Raw genomic sequence first — 25,524 nt, forward strand, 5'->3', positions numbered from 1 at the left:
CGACCACGCGCGATAAAACCGAACCAAGAAGTACACCTCCCGATGAGGACGCTCGCTCGGGGAGTACGACCGGGGCCTACAGCCACCATCACGGAGATTGTGGAGCTGGACGAACACTTGGAGCCCGTCGAACCAGGTTGCCCAGTCGAGACAGCCGCCCCCTCACCCCCCAGCGTGCGCTGATCCCACAAAATCGAGTCACACACACCCAACAATATCAGGCCCTTCCGATGATCAGTGGCCCGCCGGAACGAACAGGAGCCTAGGGTTGGCAGATCGTCAGGCCATACTGGAACGGGGAGATGTCTTACTCCAGACCACCCCTCCAACACGACCTGAGAGGATGGTAACCAGCAGAACTAACCCCTAAAGCACCTATCAACGACCTCACTAACTTGCTCTTACGCTAATCCGAAAAAAGATAAATACTGTGCTTGATAGGGATTTCAGCAATAAGAAAAACTGTAAGGGTCCGGTCGATAGGGATAGCTTTAAATTCGCTCATAAAGCATAAAAGGATCTAACATGTTTACCTAATTAGCCCATAAAGCATTATACATTTAGCTCATGTAGCAGGGATTTTGGCCCTTATGGCAGGGAAGTTGATAGCCCTTTTGGCATAAGCCGAGGCCCATAAGGCACAGACTATATTAAAATTCCTTTCTCTTAGTTTAGTACTATTGAGCTCCGAGAAGTTATCAACTTATTATTTTAATCAATTATCCCGCTCATGCCCAATCGTTTGAAGGTCCTTTGCAGGTCTATGATAGATAAGAATTATTGTTTGAAAATGAAATATTTCTACGTCTCTTTTGAAGTGAAACTTCTTATGGGAGGGTTTTGAAATCTCGATCAGCAACCTTTTTGGTGACGCTCGCTCTAACGTAGTAAGTAAGAGTGAGAGGCCTCCGGGCATCGAGCGAGAGTGAGACGGACTACCTTACGTCTCGTCTATCGGGCGAGAGTGAGAGGCCTTCGTGTATCGTGCGAGAATGAGACGGAAGACTTTCTGTCTTTCATGTCATTCTCTGCGTTCAGGCGGCGTCGCGATCGCGGAAAACAGCTATTGGTTTCTAACACAGTGATCATAAGCAACGTATTTTGTTTTTGTGCGTGTCTTCATTACTTAAATCGAGAGTTTTGTGCAAATATGTCGAAGTCGGGTGCAGAAAGGACAAAAACGTGGCGGGAGAAAAAACGGGCGAGTGAAGGAATTGATCAGAATAGAAAACGGAAAAAAAGTAGAACTGAAATTGAACGAGATAGCAGGGAACGGAGGCAAACACGTGCTAACCTCTTACGTGACAGTGTGGACGATAGTGTAAATAATCCAGAGAATGAACTATTAGCAACGACTTCGACTCATCCTCCTCCTGATTGTGATGTATATAGTGGTGATCGATTACAATATTCAGACTTTAATAAGTTTAAAACTGCACATAAGAACTTTCACCGTGATTTTATAAATAATCCATTCGGTTTTACGTGTTGTGTATGTGATAGATTATTGTTTAAAAATGACTTGAAGACTCTATCCGTTGAAAATGAAATTCGTATTCAACAAAAATTTCCAGAATTCAGAAGTAATAATGAGCTGGCATGCACCAGCTGTCGCCAGGCTTTGAGGAGAGACAAAATTCCACCATTGTCGAAATTGAATGGCTTTGTATATCCCCCGATCCCTGCACATCTTCCGAAGTTAGATTTAGTGTCCGAGAGACTCATTTCTCCTAGAATTCCATTTATGCAAATTCGCAGATTGCGTCATGTGCATGGACAATTCCCGAAAATAATAGAGTTTATTCACCTTCACTTGCTGCCGTATACCCGCTCAAACAATTATATTAAAGTTACAAAGTACCGCTCATTATTTAATTATTAATTGCTGACATTATCAAAAGTGATAAAATTGTAATAGTGAATAAATAAGTGACATGCAGTGTAATTTATCGAACTAAATTTTTTTTGGACCGCTCAATTCCCCTCACACCGATCCCCTCCGATCCAGAACTTTCTTCCAACATTTTCTGGTCCTTCGAGCCGGATCGGAGGAACATTTTTTGATCAATTTTGGTGAAATTGTGTGAGTGTGCACGTGGGGAAAATCGGCTCAGCGCGGGAAGCGTAGTGGCATTGGCAGTGCCGCCCCACCATCAACGAGGGCCCCTCTCTGCCGTTCGACAGTGTCCCCCAATCCCGCCGAGCGCCACCGGCACTTGATAGTGCCGCCTCACCACATCGAGGGCCCGCTCCTACTATTCAACAGTGCCGACCCTCCATCATCGAGGGCCCGCTCCTGCCGTTCGCTCATAGGGATCCGCTCATCTGGAGTACTTTTCCGAATCGTCGTCATCAAAACCACGCTCTGGTAATTTTTTTGGGAATTATTCCCATTGGCACCGCGCAGTCAACAGGTATTTTCAACCTTTTTCTTTTTGACCCGTCCGGCATTAATCACGTCCGAGGTGTTATTATCATTTTTTACCAGTTCATTTCCTTTTAACTGGTTTTTTCATGGGTTTGTTTTTGGATTTCGGAACCGCTCTATACTCATCAGCTGTCACCCATGGCCTCCTTTGAGGTTACCATGGGGCTGAATGCATCGAGGGGTGCATTCATCGAAAGGGTACATAAGGAACTGCTCGGTGATGAGGTGGACCAGCTCACCATAACATCCTTGCATGCCAAGCTGGATATCCTCGAAACTTATTGGGATAAGTTCGAGGCTACTCATGAGAAGCTCGTCGGAGGGAGCTCAAAGGTGGAAAATGTACTGGAATTGGAGTACTTTCGGGAGCACCTCTTCGATCGCACCATTGTGCATTATCACGAAGCTAAGGGGATCCTAACGCAGCTCATTGACAGGAAGGGCGTGTCCACAAGCTCACGCCGCTCTGCTGCAGGAGGAACAGCTCAACCATCAAGTGCTAAAAAGTGCCTGCCAGAAATTGCTCTCCCTAAATATTCTGGTGTATTCTCGGAATGGCGGTCCTTCCGAGATTTGTTCAGCTCACTGGTCGGCTCAAACCCAGACATCCCGAATGTGGAAAAGATGCACTACTTGAGGACGAGCCTCAAGGACGAGCCAGCTCGCATCATATCCAACATCACCATCTCCGATGATTCATTTGCTTCTGCTTGGGAACTGCTCCTTACACGCTATGAAAATAAGCGTCTCCTCGTCTCAGCGCAGCTCGACCGCCTACTCAATCCACCAGGCATCACCGCTCACAGTGCTCGAGAGTTAAATACCCTGTTGACCACTGTCGCCGAAGCATTGAACGCTCTGGAGGCATTAGGGTCACCGACTGCTCATTGGGACCAGGTCCTGGTTTATGTGGTATCCAAACGGCTCAGCTCGAAGCTCCGAGAAGCATGGGAAGTGAAAGTCGGGTCGTCCACCGACTTCCCCAGTTTTTCAGCCTTCAAGGACTTCCTCAGCGGGAGGGCTCGTGCCATGGAGAGCATGGAGATCAACACGCCCGCTCGCTCCACGGATCAGGCTACGAGGCCTCCCACCGTCAGCTCAAGAAGGCCTCCCTTGTCGGTCAAGGTGCATCACGCAGCTGCTCCACAGCCACAACAGGCCAGGCCAACTCCCAGGAACACTTCATCAGGGAAAGTGACCTACCCCTGCTCGATGTGCCAGGCAGACCACTATCTGTCAACCTGCACATCATTTCGTCAGCTCACTGGTCCAGCTCGTCGGGAGATAGTGGAACGGTACTACCTTTGCTACAACTGTCTCGGTCGCCACTCAGTCAATGACTGCAGATCACAGACGAGATGCCAGCTATGTGGAGGTCTCCATCACACGATGCTGCACTCCACCTCGACCACAGCTCCACCTAAGCCCAGTCACGGGCCATCTTCTAGAACCGCTCAAGGTACTGCTCAAGACCAAGCCCCATCATCATCAGCTCGACCATCCGGGGTACCAATGGTCACGTACACCTACGGGGATGGGGTAACTACTGTGAAAACCTCTGAGCCAAGGCCTTCAACATCTGCAGAATGAAGGTCATCCGGACAGATTGCCGTTTCGTGCTCAGCTCGTCAGCTCGATTCTGGAATTCCTGGTTGCCGTCCTGGGGTACTTCTGGCCACGAGTCTAGCTTATCTCGTGTGTCCAGATGGGGCCGCTCACCGCATACGTCTGCTCATCGACCCAGGATCAGAAATATGTCTTATTGGGGACCAGATTGTGCGTCGTCTGGGACTTACCAGGTCCAAGACTTCACTACTCATTTCCGGAATCGGAAACTCGGCATCTGGGCCGGCACTAGGCAAGGTACCGCTCACCATACAGTCCACTCATTCTTCATTTCAACTGAGAGTCATGGCCTATGCTCTCAGCCAGCTCACCACATCGTTACCGATGTTTACACCCGGACAGCTCAAGTGGGATCATCTTGAAGGGTTGCAACTCGCTGATCCCAACTTCCTGGCACCAGCACCGATTGACGTCCTACTTGGTGCTGACGTCTACGGCCAGCTCATCCTGCCAGAGGTCATCACGCATGACCCAGGTTCACCGTCGGCTCAGCTCACTCGACTCGGATGGGTCATCTTCGGGCCCACTGAAAGTGTTGCGTTAGCTCACATGGCCACAGCTAACCTTGCGGTATCCAATGAGGACCTCGATGGCTTACTCACCAGGTTCTGGGTCCAGGAAGAGGTTGCTGAGACTTCAGAGGTACAGCTCACCGACGAGGAAGCTCAATGCGAAGAACACTTTCGGCGGACGCACACCAGGGACTGCTCCGGACGTTATATTGTCCGGCTACCGCTCAAGACTCCGCCCTCAGTGCTTGGGGATTCACGAGCGTCCGCGCTCGCATGCCTTCACCGACTGCTCAGGAAGTTCTCCCGTGATGAGGGATACCATCAACTCTACACAGAATTCCTCAAGGAATATGAAGCCCTTGGCCATATGCGCCGGGTCTCCGGACAGCTCACTCAGACAGCTCATCGACAGCGTATGGGGGAGTGCACAGCTCTCGGGACGACCTTGGCACATGAAGTTCCGGCTACAGGAGGGTTGAGGGTCCCGGATAGCTCGTACACCGCTCAGGCTGTCACTTCTCCGGAATATTTCTTCCCTCACCACGGTGTCGTCCGAACCAGCAGCGAGACGACGAAGCTCAGAGTTGTGTTCAACGGCTCCCATAAGACCAGCTCGGGACAGACGCTCAACGAGATTATGCATACTGGAGCCAAACTCCAGAGAGACATTGCTGATGTCCTGCTCTTCACTCGACGGTACAAGCTCATCTTCATGACGGACATCACCAAGATGTTCCGCCAAATCGGAGTACATCAGGATGATTGGCCGCTCCAACAGATACTTTGGGCCGATGCAAATGAGAACGTCACCACACATCAGCTCACCACCGTCACGTATGGAACTAGGTCCGCTCCATTCTTTTCCATACGTGTCTTGAACCAGCTCGTGGAAGACGAGGGCAGTAACTATCCTCTCGCCGTGGAGCCGCTCACGAAAGGGCGATATGTGGATGATATTTGCGGAGGAGCTGACTCGGAGGAGGAGTTACTCAAGACCGCTCATCACGTGACTCAACTTTGCCAATCAGGCAGCTTTTCGTTGGCGAAATGGCACTCCAACAGTGCAGGTCTGCTCAGCGCACTCAGGTCGGACAGCACCTCCCACGATCAAAAGGTGATCGAGGACTCGCGCACCAAGATCTTAGGGGTTTCATGGCACCCAGGAACGGACAGCTTCACGTTCTCCATCGCTCGGCCTGAAACCAACTCCATCTCAAAACGAGTCATCCTGTCGGAAACCGCTCAGCTCTTCGACCCTCTTGGCTTCCTCGCGCCAGTGGTGGTACGAGCGAAGATACTACTACAGGCGCTCTGGATTGAGAAACTGGGATGGGACGACCCAGTTTCCCCGACAACAGCTCATCGATGGCGACAGTTCAGGGATGAGCTCAACCAGTTGTCGGAGGTCACCGTGCCACGGTGGCTTGGACTGCTCAAGGGCTTCGACGTGGAAGTCCATGGATTTTCCGACGCATCTCAGGTGGCTATGGCAGCTGTCATTTACCTTAAGGTTCCGCACCTACCTGGAAATGGTATCACGCTCGTCTGCTCCAAGACTAAAGTAGCACCGCTCAAACGGCTGACCATCCCACGCCTGGAACTTACGGCAGCCCTGCTCCTAGCCAAGCTCAACGATACGTTCAGGATCAGCTCAACCTCAGAGCTGCGCCCACCTACCTCTGGACCGATTCCTCAGTAACGCTCACATGGATCAACTCTCACCCATCACGATGGAAAGAATTCGTGAGGAATCGTGTCGCTCTTATCCAAGAGCTAACTCAACCAACTCACTGGAGGCTGGTGCCTGGCAAGGAGAATCCAGCAGATTGTGCTTCTCGAGGTCTCACCGCGCAACAGTTAGTAGCACATAAGCTGTGGTGGACAGGCCCGCCATGGCTACAACAGCAACGCTCACCGATCTTGGCCAACTCACGTTCTAGAAAGGGACCTCAATGTGGACCTCGAAGAGAAGCCGGGGCAGATTTACTACGGCGCCGCAAGCAAATAGCTATCTGGGATCTCATCGATAGGTTCTCTTCGTTCAACCGGCTGCTTCGGATCACCGCGATCTGCTCAAGGTTCATCGCTCGGCTTAGGAGGGTTCCTAATACGTCACTCCATTATCCGCTCACGCTCAGCGAGCTGGAAGACGCACGGCTCCTTTGGATCAAGCTCACCCAGACAGCTCATTTCAGGGAGGAACTACGGATAATCTCTCGCGGGGAGAAATTCACCAGGTCCCATCCGCTCACCAAGCTCACCCCGTTTATCGATCGTCAAGGGATCCTGCATGTTGGTGGACAGCTCAGGTTCGCACAGCTCGACCCCGAGAGCAAAAATCAGGCCATCATCCCAAAGGAATCGCAACTGGCTCGCTTACTGATAAGCCAAGATCACCTACGGACACTTCACGGCGGGACACAGGTCACTCTTTGTCAGCTCAGGACTGCTTACTGGATCCTCGGAGGCCGAGCTCCAGTGCGCTCCCTTATTCTTAAATGCGTGAAGTGCGCTCGACAACGTGGGATACGTGCTCAACAGCTCATGAGATAGCTGCCACCAGCCCGACTCACACCCGCTCGCGCCTTTCTCAACACGGGGGTCGATTACGCCGGCCCCATATCGCTCCGGTCATGGAAGGGACGGGGTCACAAGTCATACAAGGGTTGGTTGGCTATCTTTGTCTGTATGACCACCTCAGCCGCGCATCTCGAGGTAGTATCAGACTACTCAGCTGATGGATTCCTAGCGGCATACAGACGTTTCTCCAGTTGGCGCGGGATCGCTCACACCTTATTTAGCGCCTGCGGTACCACTTTTCTCGGCACTGATAAGGAGCTCAGGAGACTATTCTCAGCAGGATCATCCGAATCTCGACAGCTCGCCCAGCTCCTCATTCAAGATGGGACCCAATGGTCCTTCAACCCTCCAAGCCCACCACACTTCGGAGGCAAATGGGAGGCGGCAGTGAAGTCGGTGAAATATCATCTCACCCGGACTATTGGGGAGGATCTGCTCACCTTCGAGGAACTCACCACCTTGCTCACCCAAGTTGAGGCAGTTCTCAACTCACGGCCGCTTGAACCGCTCACTGATGATCCTGACGACTGCTCGGCTCTGACCCCCGGGCACTTCCTCATAGGCCAGGCTCCTACGACTCTTCCAGAGCCATCATTGGAGAATCTTAACATCTCTAGACTCTCCCGATGGCAGCTCATCCAACGAAAACTCTAAGGGTTCTGGAAGAGATGGTCCACAGGGTATCTCCAACGTCTTCAGGCCATATCCAAGTGGTACCACCCGACTCACGACATCAACGTCGGCTCTTTAGTTTTACTCACGGACGAGAGGTTCCCGCCAGCCAAGTGGCCCCTCGCCCGAGTGACCGCTCTCCCCCCTGGCAAGGATGGGCTTACGCGAGTAGTCACGCTCCGGACCGCTCAGGCAAACCGTGAAGATGGAGGCACCCGGATTGGACGGGATTTACGACACCCCCAACGTCTCGGATGATTCCAAGCTTAGCCAGCACACCAAGGATCAGCTCTTCGGACAGCTACAGGGTGATCCACCCAGCGTACGCTCCGTGAATACTTTTGATTCCCAAATTTTCTGTTTTAGGTCATATTGTTCATCGACAGCTACTCTCAAGTTTCTGACGGCTGGGGAGGATGTTGGAATTCCTGGAAGCCGACAGGATTCCATCACTAATACTAACGCCTGCTCACCGTCAGGCAAAATCACAACAACCCAGTTGTTGCTATGGGCCTAGTTCGCATTTTTTGGGTGATGGGGCGCCACTTCCTGGACCGCTCCTAGCTATCCTGCATAAGGAAGATGCCCCACCACCGACCACGAGGACCCCCGAAATCGACCGATTTGATCGATCGGGCAGCCTCGCTCGTTCACTTTCTTCCGGGATTCATTAGAGTTAACACGCGTCTAATCGTTTCTCAGATACTAATTGAAATATTCTATTGACCGCTCAAACAATTATATTAAAGTTACAAAGTACCGCTCATTATTTAATTATTAATTGCTGACATTATCAAAAGTGATAAAATTGTAATAGTGAATAAATAAGTGACGTGCAGTGTAATTTATCGAACTAAATTTTTTTTGGACCGCTCAATTCCCCTCACACCGATCCCCACCGATCCAGAACTTTCTTCCAACACATACTAATATTATTGTATCTTGAAAAAAGTATAATTATTATGATGAATAAATTAATATTTACTATCAAGAAGTATTTCACACGTGATTAAAATGATTCCTCTCCCTCTAAACATAGAAAATTAAATAATCCTAGCCGATCCAATCATTCAGTTTCACTTCTATCGCGTGTCTTCATGACACACCATTTTTTTTGATTCACAAAAGACTTTTTACCCCTTTCGATTTGAGTCGAGTATTTGATTTGACTGCGATGTCCTTTGTAGGATATTATGGGACTCGTCTTAGTCAAAATATTCATAGAGAACTCAAAACGGTTTATCAACTCCTATTATCACCAGCTTTCTCCACTGGTAAATTCAATCAATGAGCTTGGCGTCTATTGTTATTTCTGTAGTTTTTCCAAATTTCCATAATTGTGGCTTCACTTTTTAAGTAATTGTTGTTTTAATTTGTTTTACAATTTTGTTTTTCAAATGAACAACATCGAAATATATGCTTGCCGCATTTTTTTACCAAAACATGTTTTGTTTTTGTTTTTTGGCGGATTATTTTTTCAGCTTCCAACCTTCTTTCACTCATCTCCCTACCAGTCAATTTTTCTGTCAAATTTTGTACATAAATTTCTGTAGAGAAATGTTGCTTTAGTGAATTTTCTTTGATGTGGATTCCACAATATTTTTTTTTTATTTTCTGGCCAATTGTCATACCAATTTTCTTTTTAGTTGTCAAAAGCTTCTTTTTATTAACTAAATATGCTCTCGATGGTTCGTTTGAATCGGATTCCTTCTTAATTGCAATCGCGATATTCTCCTCTTCTTGTGATGATCTGATATTCTGACGTTCAATTTGGTCAGACTTTTTATATCGCTTTGCAGGGTTCATTTCGTCAGAAATTGATCGTCGGAAGCTTCCTTTTACAAATGAAATACTCGTGACCTTGATGATGTCACGTATGTTTTGGGAATTTGGGAGAATATTCACGTATCAAGGAAATACTTTGCGCTAGTCGCCTATATATTTGATTTTACGTTACTGCCTTCTCGAAATTTCGAGTTCTTTTGTACATCTGTTCCTTTTGGTTTATTTATATTCCAAAAATTAGAATTTATTGCGGATAGTCCCTATATTTCAAATAAATTGGAATTATTTTGCGAATCGTTGCATCTACATGTATTCTCATGGGATATTAAGTTGCGTTTACCGCCTACGTGTTTATTTTATTTTTTTTTGTGTGCCTTAGGCCATTGGGGTTACACTCCGCTGTCCGAAGTGTCAAATAATTTGTTGTCATTTTCGTATGAATTTAAATTCGTTTATGTTACACGCCTCCCCGAGAATCTGCCGCGTATTTTCTCTCGCCAAGGTCGCGCCTCCGTAAAGAATATATCCCGCGTCCGTCTTTTAGCTGTTACGTGTTATGCTCTCGGAGCCCGTATGTTTTATGGCTTATGTTGCGTTATTAATTGCGTTTATGACGCTTTAGAATTTATTTAATACTAGCAGACCCGGCCACGCGTTGCTGTGGCTAAGTTTTTTGTTATATTACATTGTACTGAACTATTTAGTAGGAACTGTAGGAGAACTGTAGGAGAACTGTAGGAGAAAAATGTAATGGACCCGAGCGGTTGGGTTCGGGTTTCGGGGTTCACACTCGCGGATAGAGGATAGGAGCAGATATCTTCAATTGATTCACTATCTTTATTGGTTATTCCACAAGTTTATTAACAATTAAAGACTCGCTCTGAGACACAGAGTATCAGGCGAGTATAAGTACAAAAGAAGTAACCCCTTATGAATGGTATTCGGATAACTGGCCCCGAGAATACGAGTCCTCGAGTATTTATTGTCTCGTGGATTCGTATTACATCGCACGGTGACGCGCTAGAGGCCAGTTCGAGGCGTAAAGCGCTGACGCTGCGCCCCAGTTATCTACATAAGTTGAATATACGTGGATTGATCCACATATATTCATTACCTTTTATTTTCCTTTCTTCATATGTTTTGCATTCCGAATAATACGTGCCACTTTCGTGTCCTCGTATTCTCCGGATTATGAAATTGAAATGTTATGGCATTTTGGGGCATAACATCCCTCCCCGCCGGGGAAGAAAATTATTACTGATGATAATTTTCTTCTCTAACCCTATCTCATCAATAATTATAAAAACATTCCCTTTTCCTCCGTGGAGGCAAAGAGATGTTCTCTGGAAAAGTAGAAATCCTAAGAATATCCACGATCAGCACTTCTGATCACTTCAATACGTATTTACAAGTAAATCTTTCAACTTCCTTCGCTTCTCTAACTCACGCAGGCTAGGGTTTCCGGCACCAGCAGTACAGAGATACTCCTAGTACAAGGGCAAGAACCACCATGACCACTGAAAATATTGATGATGGGTGGAGTAGAAATTCCTGATAGTCGAATTTCTTTTGAAGCTTCCCTAGATCTTCCTTTCCGGTCTCTAGCTGCACATGAAGGTCCTCCAATTCCTTCAGGTTCCCTATGACGTTCGTGAGTCGAATGTCGCTCACGTTATGGTCCTGCTGCTGTAGCTGCGTAATGGTGTCATTACTTAGTGTCAAGTTCAGCCTAGGCTGAATATGATTCTCCCAGGTTGTTTCCTTTGACTTTCGGCCACGGATAGTGAAATCAGGAGCGATAACCTCACAGAAATCTTCTATCCGCATTATTCCAGAACCTTGAAGGGTGTCTCGAATTTCCCCCTCTCCGCAAGCTATGGCAATTGCTTCAGGTTCCGGTGCCACGTAGAACCATGCGTTAGTCTTCCGCATTTTGATAAGCGTGAGACCTTGTAGCCGCAGATGTCTCGGGCTACACGTTTCCGGTATCTTATCTGGGCTCAGGTACATTCGCACCTCACAAGGGCTAGTGACTCTCATTTTTTGAATCGGCAAAGAGTCGGTGCATAAGTATTGTCCCCGAACTCTCTTGCAGCAATTCAATTGCCCCTCGGTCATTGGCACGTACTGATGTGTTGCGCCATGTACGACCAGAAGCGCATTTGATGCCTCCAAGTACGAGTGATACCCGTTCGTTGTCCGCACAGGAATGCTATGCATCAGCATAACGTCAAATGCTTGGAAATCCACCAGGGGTATTCCTATTACCGTGATGATTTTCATGCCAACTGCGGATACACTAACAGTTGATACCTCCTGCAGTTCATGTACCCCTGCTACCTCCAACTCAAAGGGGAAACTTAAACCCTTCGGTAATTTGGCTTTCCTGAGAAGGTCGACCAATCCCTCTTCCGTGAACACACCTGTGTCAAATATTAGCCCCTTGGAGTCGGTCAGCAGTTTTTTTAATCTCGCAGCATCCCGCATCACCCCAGTGTAGATGACCTCGACCACCAAAAAATGCTCATCTACGAGTTGCCGGTGTGCCATCTGCGTATCCTCATCCCTTATCTGTTTGATAGACCTCAACAAGATGTTTTCGTTCTTCTGGATCATCTGTTCCGTTTGAGCGAGATGAAGAAGCGTAGAGTTAACAATCTGCAACTGCTTCCCAGAACTATCCAGTGTCCCTTGAACTCCAGCCTCCAGACGTGAAATCCTCTCGCGTATTTCCCGTTCATCTTCAGCATCCATAGTCCCGAAAAGTGACTTGGCTACCGTGCCCAGACCATTTATAAGACCTCGACGGCCCTTCCTCCTCTCATTTAACCCAAACAACGCCGTGATGACGCTTCTCGTTTCCTCGAAATCGACAATCCATTGATCCACGAGGTGATGGAAGTTGGAACCCCATGGTCCAGCCCTGAAGCACAGTTGCTTCGTATAATTCAGATGTTCCTGCAGTTGATCAGCTCTCGCCAGCCATGATGCACCATCCGTGCTTGCAGCCACCGTCCAAACGTAGCTGCTCAAATGCAACCTCCCAATTGGCTCAAAATAAATTCCCGGGGTGTGGACGAATCTCTCAATCACATGTCCCTCCCCCCGAACCTCCGCGATGCTCCCCAGCATTAGCCACATGACAATAAAAATTAGCGCGTCGCTTGATTTGTCAATCAGGAAGTGCGTTGAACTTTTCAATTTTACCTGACGTGGACGATGTCGCCAACCCGATGGCCGCCATGCTTGATGACGAAGCACCCTTGAATATAAAAGTGACTGCCGCCCCGTTTGGGCCACAGTCTTCCAAAAAGTTAACAGTGAAGAAGTTAACATTCCAAGAACCAACAACATGAACGCCGGAAAGTGTTTTAAGTGCGGTCGATTTGGGCACACTGTCTCCGACTGCTTCCAGCATCTCTCCATCCATGTGGACCGGATAAGATCTTCACCATCCTGTACTCGGGGTCGGCTGTGCTCGAATCGTTCCTCGAGGAACCATCCATACCTGCGGCACTCCATGGACGACTTCGTATTCGAATATCTGGTGAGTACGAATACCTCCTTCACTTTCTTACTACCCTGTTTCTTACTGCCATTCGAAGTCTCTATTTTCGCTAATTCCTTGCTATTTTTGGAATATTTCAGCGCCATCGATACCCCTATCATCCCGGGTACTTGAACTTGGAATTCAAGGTGAAGATGAGGGACTGGAGGGTTCGTAGTAGGAAAGATCTCAATGCCCTTTGGGATCTCCCCGTACGCTCCGACATCGAGGCTGGCGTGGAGGACGTTTTCAACCTCCGAAGACTCTTCGGCGAAACTCCAGCTCCACAACCGTGCCACGTGCCCCAGTTCCTGGACGATAGTGAAAGGACGTGCGACATCTGCGCCTCCTATCTGTGGGACTATCCAGGCTATTATTATATTAATGATACTGTGATAGAGCGTCCCTCCAACGTATCTGTAACCGCTTCTAACAATAAATGGTTTAATTAAACAAACTATATGTATCTGCAGTTCTAGTCCTTTCCTGAAAATCTCCTTATCACCCGGGCAAGAAAATTCCAGAAATTCACAGGGTAGGTTAATCCGAGGCAGGGGTCCATATAGTCATGCTTCAATAAAGGGTCGAAGCCGATTTACGTGGACTCTCTGCGTTTTTTGTTTGGTTCCCGACCTGATGGTGTAGTTAACCTCACCATTCCTCTCGATAATCTCGTATGGGCCTATCCAGGGCTGAGTTAACTTCTTTGATCTTCCACGTCGTAGGACATCATTTTTCAGTAGTACCTTATCCCCGATTTTCAAATCCATAGGTACAGCGTCCTTGTCGTATTGGACTTTGCTCCTGATTTTCCCTTCATCGAGGGCCTCCCTTGCCTCCTGGTGCGCCGCGCGCAATCGTTCACGAAGCTCCTGGGCAAAATCATCATAGCAATACGTCAAACGGGGTGGCTGTTTGACGGCCGTCGGTAACTCGGCGCGTCTCCCAAAAATCAGCTCAAATGGCGTCATTTTCGTAGCCGTGTGGGGAGTGGTGTTATACGCAAACATTGCGCATGGCAGCCACGTATCCCAATCCGTTTGATCCTCCAGGATGAAACTCCTCAGGTATTCTGCCAGAGTGCGGTGCGACCTCTCGACAATACCATTAGTCTGCGGATGATACGCCGTGGTTTGGATCTTCTTAATTCTTAGAAGCTTACAAACATTCCTAAATATCTCCCCTACAAAATTTGGTCCTTGATCCGTGAGCAATCTCTGTGGTGTTCCATATTCACAGATGATTTTTTCAGCGAACGCACGCCCGATCGTATTGGCCTCTTGGTCCGGGATGGGTATGGCCTTGCTGAATTTAGTTAATCCATCCTGAAACGTCAAGATATACTTATTCCCAGCATCCGTAATAGGTAATGGACCAACTATGTCCATTGCACATTGTTCGAATGCTGTTTCAGGGCTCTCCCCGATAATCATGGGGACCTTTGTGGCTTTTCCCAACTTGCTGAGTTGGCATTCCTCACAATTCCCCACATGGTTTTGAACATCCGACTTAATCCCCTTCCAGTAATATTTTTGCTTTAATTTGGCGTACATACGTTTTACACCCGGATGACCAGCAATCGGCGTATTATGATACTCTCGTAGTATTTCCGGAATGTCGTCGTCAGCAGGTGTAATGACCCCGCCGTCAGCGTTCGAGTCCATCGCACCTGTGTTCGCTCTTATCTGCGCTCGGGTTACCACGTTTATCCGACTTAACGCGTCAGCGTTGGTATTTAATTTACCAGGCTTGTGTACCACCTCGTATTCATACTCCTCTAATTTAATCCGCCAATGTACGAGTCTTGACCCCGGGTCCTTTACGTTAAATATCCACTTCAAGGGCCTATGGTCGGTCACTATGGTGAACTTACGCCCATATAGATAAGGACGGAAGTGACGAGCTCCCCATACAATAGCCAAGAGTTCCTTCTCTATGGTACTGTAGTTCTGCTCTGCCTTATTTAAGGTCCTGCTCGCATAGGCGATTGGTAAATCCTTGCCAATTTCCCCTTGCGATAACACAGCACCTATGGCCTTGTTTGACGCATCGGTGGTGAGCAGAAACGGATTCCCGAAATCGGGATACTGCAACACCGGAGCTGTTGTCAGAGCCCTTTTTAGGGTGTCAAAGGCGCTCTGCTCTCTCTCCCCCCAAGTCCAAGTTATGTCCTTTTTCAACAATTCAGACAAGGGTTTAGCAATTTTTGAAAAGTCTCTGATGAACTTCCGATAATACCCCGCTAATCCTAGGAAGGACATAATTTCCTTCTCGTGCTGTGGTACCGGAAATTTCACTACTGCCTCTATTTTACTAGGATCCGCTTTGATTCCATCCTTGGTAATGATGTGTCCTAGATACACCACCTCCTTCCTCAAGAAATTGCACTTATCAGGTTGAAGTCTCAGGTTCGCTTCCTTCAAGCACTGCAGTACCTCCCTCAGCCTTTTATTATGCTCCTGTAGATCCGCTCCAAAAATCACGATATCATCCAGATAGACGAAACACCGAATTCCCTGTACTCCAGCCAGGACAGAATTCATGAGCCTTTGGAAAGTTGCAGGCCCGCCCTTAACCCCGAAAGGCAATCTACAGAACTCGTAGTGCCCATACGGTGTGGAAAAGGCAGTTTTACACCTATCCTCTTCCCTTACAGGAATCTGATGAAATCCCGAGGCCAAATCCAGAGTTGAGAAATATTTGGCATTTCCCAATCGATCCAGTATATCGGATATATTGGGCAATGGAAATGAATCACCAACCGTGACCTCATTCAAGCGTCGGAAATCTACCACAACGCGGAATTTGACCTTCCCTGACGCATCCATTTTTTTAGGAACCACAAGCAAAGGCGCATTCCACTGGCTTTTGCTTGGACGCACGATTCCATTCTGCAACATCTCCTTGACCTGGTGATCCACCTCCTCCATCTGTGATTCTGGTAACCGATGAGGCCTGACATTAATAGGCACTGTCCCCGGTTTCAATGGAATCTCATGCTTCAGATGATCTGTAGCTCCAGGAGGATCTCCTGGTAGCTGTACGATGGAGTTGTATTCCTCCAAGATTTCCAGAAGGGAATATTTCTCCTCCTGATTTAGGTGCTCAATCCTCAGATTCTCTCGCAATAATTTGATGCGGTCTTTCACCTCGCCCCTCTCGGCATCCCTCAGCATCATAATTATTTCCCCCGACGGCAGCGATTCCAGTTTAACCGTCGGTGGATTGATGAACACATCGTTGTCGTTCGTATTCACCACACAAACGAGTACTTGACCCTTTACTGCCTTCGTGAGACACTCCCCCATGAAGACGCCCTTCGCCAGTTGGTTTTTCCGGACGATACCAGTTCCGCTGCTTCGTGTGGGTACTGTTAGTAATACCTCACTTCTAGCCCCGATTTTCGTGGGTGCTTGATCCTGGAACAGCTCGAACGGATGTCCATTGATCACCAACGCCTTCCCATGGACTGTTTCCACCTTCAACGTAGGTGAAGACAGAAAATCTTCGCCTAAAATCCCCCCAAGGCAAGGAAAATTCGCAGGAACGACCTGAAACGTATGTCCCAGACATCTATTACCAATTTCCAACCGAAGAATAACCTCACCCAGGATGGCGACGTCATGATTTGAAATCCCCCTCAAGATTCGGCTTCTCGGGGAAATTTCAACCCCTTCCGTCAGCTTGTCCACCCTCACTAAGGAAATCTTCGCTCCGGAATCTGCCAAGAACATGGTTGGCAGCTCCAGCTCCAGCGCAGTGAGTAAAATCTGTGATTTTATTTCCCCCTGCAGTGCTGGCTTTATCATCGTTGTTTTGTTTCCCTGGAAACTCCCCCCTTGCCGTGTAGGTTTTACCATCATAACTTGATAGGCTCCGACAGGCATAATTTTCCCCTCATAAGACTTATCAACCCTCCTTTTTGGATCTAGGTTACTGCTGTCGGTACCCGAATTATTATTTCGCTTACCTGCAAAATGAGACTTCACGAGCTCCGCAGGAATTCTCTGCGAGTCAGATATTCCCAATTTCTTCTTTAACTTACGGCAATCAGCGGCCTCATGACCCGCATACCGGCAATGTTTACATACAGCGCCGAATGCGTTGACGCTACGTCGCTCTGACGCAACCGGCAACGATTTGCGTTGACCTGCCTGCGGATGGCGACAATCTTTTGCAATATGACCTGATTGTCCGCAGTTGAAGCAATTCCCAGTGGATTGCCGGGCCATAGAAACTCTATTCCCGCCACTGGAGTTCCTTTGAGGCACCTCAAAATGCTTCCCTTTCTGAGGGCCAGAGATGGTTTTCTCCAAATCTACGGCTCCTGCACAGGACTCGTGGAGTGTCTTGAAATTATGGGCTCGCACCAAAATCTGCAACTGCCCTCGCAATCCCTGTTCGAACATAAGTTTAGCCAGAGACATTAGAATGGTTTTAGCGGCTACCTTTTCTACCTCCGTGAAACCAACGTGTAGACTCAGTAAGCCATTCAATAAATCAAGGGTGGCTTCCTCCGTGCGTGCGACATATTTAGAAACACTTTCATTCTCCTTTTGCTGTATTCTGCTAAATTCTGCTTGAAGTCCGACGAGACTTTTCGCTTTTCCGAAAAGTGATCGCAATTCCTCCTCCAGCTGTTGAAATGAGGTGATCGTTCGATACTTCAATTGTTTCAAAGCAGTACCTTCAAATTTACTTCCCAGAATACCCTTTAGGAGCGAATCCTGATATTCCGGATATATCAATTCCCTAGCGGAAGTCACTGATTTCAGAAACCCATCTAGTTTATCCGAATCTTGCCCAGCAAAACAACGTACCATTTGAAGTGCGCCCTTCAGATCAAGGTATGCACTCCCCGGTGCTCGGTTATTCTGCATGTTTTGGTCTGCCCAGGCCTCCGCCAAAAGATCTCTAACTTCATTTTTCTCCTTTTCCGCTTCCTCTCGACGCTGCCGCTCAGAATCCAGGAGGCGTTGCATTTCCCCCTGTTGTGCTTGCCTCTCTATCTCCATTTCGGCCATTCTCTCGCGCAACTCTGCTACTGAGTCCCGTAGCTCGTCAGTTCGCCGAAGTGGTCGTACCCCCTCGGGAGGTTGGTCCGCCCCATGGCGTTCGCCCCTAGGAACGAAACCCCCCGCCGCTAATGTTCCTGTACGGTAAAACACGTTACTGGGTGTGGAGTACTCGTGTCTGGGCGTCACATCCCTTGCCCCGTCTTCCTGGATCTCATCCAAATCCTCAAACGGATTTCCAGGTACATTCGGAGGATTTTGGAGAGAGGATCGCTGGTTTCCTCCTCCAACCCCCCGTGTGCTATTAGCCAGCTGCTCCCCGGGTAACTCCTCGGGTAGATCGTCCTCTTCCCGATGGACGTCAACCCTGACCTGTTGTGCATTACCACTAGCCAACAAGCTCTGATGCAAAGATCGGCTATATCTCCGTTGCACATTAACATTCCCGTTAATATTCCCATCAGAATTAAACAGATGTCTTCTTACCCCTTGCCCTGAAATGGAGTAAGACTCGAAATCCGATTCCGATCGTCGACTACCATTTGCTCCAGTAGTTGACATAATTGATTATTTATTTCTTGGCCAAAAATGAAATAATCCCACTTGCGTAGCTACTTATCACGATACTAGCCCCTCTTGACAGGGTAGTTTCCACTAGCCTCTGGTACGATAAAGTACTAAGGTAGGCTTTCCTGGTTCACCCCAATGGTAACCACTATGATTCCTGATAACAGGTTCCCAAAAAATCTTCGTCTGATTTACCTTAACGGCAATCTTCTCCGTCCTTCGATGTGAAGGTCTGCTGCAGCTGCTGGCCAGTCTACCCCTAGGTAGTCCAAACTCCAATATTCGATTCTTCTTCTATCACTGTGTGACAAGACAGTGGTTGATCAGGCCTCCGTCTTCCCCAAAAGATACGCTGCCACCAAAAATGTAATGGACCCGAGCGGTTGGGTTCGGGTTTCGGGGTTCACACTCGCGGATAGAGGATAGGAGCAGATATCTTCAATTGATTTACTATCTTTATTGGTTATTCCACAAGTTTATTAACAATTAAAGACTCGCTCTGAGACACAGAGTATCAGGCGAGTATAAGTACAAAAGAAGTAACTCCTTATGAATGGTATTCGGATAACTGGCCCCGAGAATACGAGTCCTCGAGTATTTATTGTCTCGTGGATTCGTATTACATCGCACGGTGACGCGCTAGAGGCCAGTTCGAGGCGTAAAGCGCTGACGCTGCGCCCCAGTTATCTACATAAGTTGAATATACGTGGATTGATCCACATATATTCATTACCTTTTATTTTCCTTTCTTCATATGTTTTGCATTCCGAATAATACGTGCCACTTTCGTGTCCTCGTATTCTCCGGATTATGAAATTGAAATGTTATGGCATTTTGGGGCATAACAATCAGTCAGGGTGATCACCATTTTTTTTTCCTAGATGCCATTTGTAAAAAAATATGGGGACCTCCATGACAGACTTTCTACTATCGGAGCCCCTTATTACAATGAAATTAATATTTACGGACGAAGACGGTAAAGCTGGTATAAAAATCCACAGGATTGGGATTTGAAGGGGAAGGACTTTCAACACGATTAATTAAAATTTTCTTGCAGCTGATATTAAGCCAAAATCAATACGAAAGAATTAATTTCAAAATTTATTATTATTTTTATTTAATTTTTTAACAAATGAGTATATTACAAAGTTTCTAGTAAATAACATGTAACACTTAAACTTATGAATGAGGTGGGCAGAGCAGGGAGTCTTAAATCCTTAACAATAATATTTATTATTGTGAATTATAAATTCTTCTAATTTAATTTAGCACTAATCGGTGCACAATATTTTTGGTTAACCTGTCTTTAGCTAACACACATAGATTCGACGGTTTTCCTACACGTGAACATGCAACATATAGTTGCCCATGGGAAAAACATGGATTTTCCAAATCTAAACCACAAATGGACATTGTTTGGCCTTGCGACTTATTTATAATCATGGCAAAAGCTAAACGAATTGGAAACTGTAGCCTTCTGAAGGGTATGGTAGAATCTGATGGTATCATTGGAATACGTGGCAACAGGACCACTTTTCCTTTAAACTTCCCAGTTAAAATGGTTGCTTGAAGAATATTTCCAGTGATCTTTTTGATGACCAAACGCGTACCGTTGCATAATTGAGGTGGATTCAAATTACGTAGTAGAATAATAGGGGAACCAATCTTTAATCGAAGATTATGTGGTGGCATTCCAGGTATATCTAGTGAATTTAAAAATTCAATTGGAAAATTGACACTTTCATTTTCATCAACAACAGTATCGATTGATTTAAAAGACATCAGATCGCCTGGTAACAACTGTTGTATCTGAAAGTTAATTTCGTCAACGTCAACATTGCTAGCTGCCAAAATCACTCCATGACTGAGCCAGGTGTGATTCAAGTAATTATTCTGTATATTCGGAAAAATACTTTGAATCAATTCATTTTTTTCCTGAAGAACAGTGCAGAAATTGTCTGGCAGTTTAATGCATTGCATATTTGGTTGAACTTCTATTTTGCCGTTCCCAATATGTAGTAATTGTTCGGAAAATATTTGTGCTGATGGATCATTTTGCAGTCGTTCGCGCATGTTTATCGTCAATCGAAGTGTTTCAACACTTCGCCATAAGAATGATTGTTTCAAAGATGCATTAATCTCATCCGCGAAAGTAGAGCGAGGTATAACCGGTAAAGTCTGTCGGAAATCACCCGACAAAAGTAAGATAGCACCACCGAAAAGTTTATTATTGCCGTTCAAATCTTGCATAGTTCTATGCAATGCTTCGAGTGAATATTTGTGAGCCATTGTGCACTCATCCCAAATTATTATTGAACTCTTTCGCAACACTGCAGCTATTCCACTATTCTTTTTTATGCTACATATTGCATTTGGTTTATGATGAATGTCCAATGGCAGCTTAAATGTTGAATGTGCCGTTCGCCCACCATCTAGCAAAGTAGCCGCAATGCCTGACGATGCAACTGCCAATGCGATTTTCTGTTGCGACCGTATTTTGGCAAGAAGCAACGATATTAAAAATGTCTTACCGGTTCCCCCTGGTGCGCCCAAGAAAAAAAAACCACCTTGTTCAGCAGCAACAGCCAGCATAATCCGATCATAAATTTTTTTTTGTTCTGGTGTCAGTAATGGCTCACTGTTCACAATAATTGTTGCTAAATTTCCACGGTCATATTGTTTTTCTCGTTGTAAATCGACGTTGACTAAGTCGGTAGCTGGGCGATTAGGTGGTGGCATGCCATAATAATTAAGTGGTAAATTTGAAATTACCACACATAAATCCTCGATCAACACTAACGCTTCATTATACATCTCTGCCGTATAATCTATATTTTGGCATTGATCTGTCTATTTCGGTGCAATATGTCTTCTGTCATCCAATTTTTATATTTTTCCCACAAAGTTTGTGCTTGTGATGGATAACATGTCGTCAAAATAATGGCAAACAGCTGACGAATGTTATTGGGTGTTGATGTCAACACAGCATCAGCAAGCGTTAAGTCCCAATGGTTATCGTCTTCTAGCAATTGCAGTTCACGACATGCATCTTGAAATGTATTGAATACTCGACCATTAACTGTTCGCAGAAATTTAAAAGACGTTGGTCCGGGAACATTCACCAATAACAAACGTAAATGGAAGCACTCACATTGCTTTGGATGTACCGTGTAAAGTCGCCCCAATGTCTTAGCTTTGAATATACCTGTAATGGAAGGATGTGGTTTTCCCTGTTTTCGTGGCTCCCATTTTTTCCTAGATTTGTTCCATGTAATATAACGTGGAACATCAGCATATATCAATGTCTTTGCGAATTGGCCAAAAATATCAGATTTTTGACACAATGTAAAAAATTCGGTTAGAGTTGTTTTTGGATCCTCAAGCCCTCTTTGAAAAACATTTTCTTCAGTGAAGTATACACGTTGACCGTTTTCAAGATGTATTGCTAGATGCTGGACAGAAGGATCTCTTTCGTGTATGGGAAAGCTAAGAATATGCCAAATAGCTTTGCTACTGCTAATGTATCTGCCCATTTGGTATCGTGCTATTTCGTCATTGTTATTGATATTTTGTACACCAAATATGGCCATATCACTGCCTTTGTTTACATATTTACAAATGTACTTAATTGATTTTACCGAATTGCAAAGCTCAACATTGATGTGCTGCATAAGTTTTTGAAAGTAATGGTGAGTATGGTACCACCCACTGATTATCAAGTTCTACTTGATTTGGATAATTCGGTAGTGACATTGTGAATGTGTGGCCACCATTCTCACTATTTCTGCGGTGATACATTGGATAACCGTCGATATTCGTAATGGTGTCATTCGTATACGGCTTTGGGAATTTTTTCTTACATTTTCCATTTTCCATGCATGATGACGTCATGTTGAAAGCACCGCACGGCCCATGGATCATGTGTTTGCTAACAATACCAAATAATTCCTGATCAATTAATGGGTCTGGAATTTCGGCTGAAATTATTTGTTCAATTTCTTCTGGACGGATTTTATCTTGAAGCCAAATTAAAATGTGAGCATGAGGCAATCCTCGCTTTTGCCATTCAACCGTATATAGCCATCAACGTGTGATACCAAAAACTGAATATTTAACAATAAAATCAATTAAGGATTTCAATTTTTGTTTGAACACACGTGCAGTTATATCATGACGATGAATTGCTTGTTGTCCTGGTAATAGTAAAGTTGTGAACAACACGTGAATGTAATAAACAAATCCGGTCGGCCGTAATGACGTACGTAAGTCATGGCATCTTGTATGTATTCCTGCATATTCCGTGGACTGCCGATGTAGCTTGAAGGTAAAATGAAAGACTTACCGATGTCATTGGGATTCAAATTTCCGTCGATGTTTCCAGCAACAGTATCTCGTAAGTGAATATTTTCTTCCGATCGTAATTTAGCCTGTTTGTATCGAATGCATCGCAGGCGTTCGCTTTCAACCTTAGCAAACATATCAACAATGTATTGATGAAATAGCTGACGAAATCGTAGGAAATAGTTGTCCTGATTTAGTCTAACCATTATTCGGTGTGCGTAGTAGTTCATTGAACTAACTTTTTCATTTCCATAAACACCTAAAACAATAGGAAATAAAATGCAATAAAAAATTGAAGTTCGTATATACAGTAAGAAAATAAATAGTTAATTGTCAAATTTACCTGTATTTGGATCACACTGGTTGATTTTAAGGTGGTATTCATCCTGTCCTTGCCAAAATATTAATGGATATTGCAGTGCGTCATATGAACGGTGTAGATCCGAAACGGTACTGACAGTGTTGTCTCGCCGTGTAATTTTTATAGCTCTTTTGTCAACTGGATCACCGACCATAATAATGGCAACATCATCAACAGTTGGAGCGTTGAATCTACCAGCGTGTTCACCTAATGGTACTTTGTCGGCTTTGATGACGATTTGATAGTTGTCATTTTGCAGTCGTGGCGAAACTCTTTTAATCAACGGAATTAGTTGATTCTGATCTTCTAAAAAGGTTTCCAGCAATATTACAATTGCTCTTTTCTCTGCTTGTTCAATGAAATTATACTGGGACCGAGTCGTCACGCGCTCTTCACAATTGCTCATAAAATAAATTTGAAGAAATTTCGGATTATTATCAGGCATGGGCATCAATGATCCGATTTGATGGTACACATGGTCTTGTATTTTGAATGTAGTTTCAAAATTACGTCGATCAGACGCGAAATCGCAGATTTTAGTTGCGCCAAATGACGTCATTTTGAAGCAAGAATTAAATTTGCGTATCTTACGCAAAAATAATTTTGAATCATCTGAATCGCCACCAAGAAGGGATAATAAAGGTTCCGGAGGAGTGGGAAGAGGTGATAGCACAACTTTTCCTGATGCGCAGCACATGCCGGGTGTTTCATTCCGTAATTTCAATGCCTGACAATATTGACATACTTTATCCATTCCACCGATAGCAATTTTGGAATGTGCAGAGTACTTAATATCTGGCGCATATTCAAAAGCAAGACGAACAAATGATGTACGTATTAATGAGCGGCTAATCCGCTGCCTATGTCGTTCGTGTACTCGTGCTATAGCTATGTTTCGTTCTCGTGCCGCTCTTGTTCTTGTAATATTCTGTCGCAAACGTTCGTCACGCTGGTCTTGAGGTTCTTGTGCACGACTCTCTACCGCCCTGATTCTTTGAGCTGAATTTCTTGTAGCGATTTGTTCTGCCGATTCATGCGCTCTTGCAACACGTTTACGTTGTGCCTCTCAGCTCCTCACGTTGTTTAGATTACATTTTTTCGGTGGCATAATACTGAAATAATAATGTTAACGTTTCAATATGAGAAAAAAAAACAGAAAAACATGCTATTAAAGTACAGTGAAATGAGAAGTGCAAAATATTAGTTAATAAGGGTTAAAGAAAAATGATGAAAAAAAAATTGTACAATTCTAGAAAACGTGTGGGGAGCTTTGTAGCATTTTCTCATGGATACATCAATTGACTGTTATAAATATGTGATAATACTTACATGTATATATTGTAATTGAAGAGTTTTGAGCTTTACTATTATCTTCACTATAATATAAATTTAACTTACACTTCAGTTTAAGTAACACGTGGCCGGTTAAGCTAACACCAAAAATTTTACAGTAAAAACAATTGAATTTCACGGTATTTCGTTTTCGTTCCGTTCTTACAAAATATATTTAACTTATATTTTAGCCTGAACAACACGTGGTGGTTATGTTATTGAATTGTAGGTTATAGTACACGTTTGTAGATTCCACATATCGGCGCCATCTATTGATTGCTTACTCAACCCAGTCAATAGATATCGCCATCTGTTAAAATCATTTGGAGTTGACAGATTAGAATGTGTGAATGTCAAATATTAGACGAATAATTTAAAATAAAATAATATTGCGACTATAAATTAAGGTATACGCTATTCTACTATGTAAGTTGAATCAAACTGCACACGGTGTGCACATTTCATTGAAATCGGTTGAATAGTTTAAGACTCCATCGCGGACAAACATAGTGACACGTAATTTATATACAGGGTGCTTCAAAAAAATGTCTACACACTTTGAACTTTCGTAGAAAATTTATTTACCGTTCTACAAAGTTAAATTTCAGAAAAATAGAAAGCTGAAAGTCCAATGTAAATGAAACATAAATAACAAATGTTAATACTGTTCAAATTGGTGACCTGCAGCATCAATACAATTCTGAGTACGAGTCACCACTGATTCCCCCACGTACGACCCCACCCCCTGATTCGTACGT

At 45.3% G+C, this 25,524-nt stretch overlaps 3 protein-coding genes across 3 annotated transcripts; 1 reads left to right on the forward strand and 2 right to left on the reverse strand.

The window, feature by feature from the left end:
• The first annotated feature begins 730 nt into the window (after positions 1-730).
• Positions 731-7,800, forward strand: LOC135164478 (uncharacterized). The gene is made up of 9 exons (XM_064124871.1): positions 731-759; positions 857-925; positions 1,039-1,857; positions 2,009-2,083; positions 2,185-2,368; positions 2,558-3,967; positions 4,034-6,261; positions 6,363-7,087; positions 7,130-7,800. Exons 1-9 carry the CDS (start codon positions 731-733, stop codon positions 7,798-7,800), a joined length of 6,210 nt encoding a protein of 2,069 aa, XP_063980941.1.
• A 12,192-nt stretch (positions 7,801-19,992) lies between these two features.
• Positions 19,993-21,546, reverse strand: LOC135164481 (uncharacterized). Its single transcript, XM_064124872.1, has one exon. The coding sequence runs from the start codon at positions 21,544-21,546 to the stop codon at positions 19,993-19,995; it is 1,554 nt and encodes a 517-aa protein (XP_063980942.1).
• Positions 21,547-21,560: 14 nt separating this feature from the next.
• Positions 21,561-24,721, reverse strand: LOC135164482 (uncharacterized). The gene is made up of 7 exons (XM_064124873.1): positions 24,680-24,721; positions 24,527-24,546; positions 23,417-24,441; positions 22,995-23,332; positions 22,796-22,835; positions 22,459-22,748; positions 21,561-22,397 (listed from the first exon to the last, which is right to left on the reverse strand). Exons 1-7 carry the CDS (start codon positions 24,719-24,721, stop codon positions 21,561-21,563), a joined length of 2,592 nt encoding a protein of 863 aa, XP_063980943.1.
• Positions 24,722-25,524: the final 803 nt, after the last annotated feature.

The sequence above is a fragment of the Diachasmimorpha longicaudata genome, chromosome 7 (assembly GCF_034640455.1).
Source record: "Diachasmimorpha longicaudata isolate KC_UGA_2023 chromosome 7, iyDiaLong2, whole genome shotgun sequence".
Taxonomy (NCBI): domain Eukaryota; kingdom Metazoa; phylum Arthropoda; class Insecta; order Hymenoptera; family Braconidae; genus Diachasmimorpha; species Diachasmimorpha longicaudata.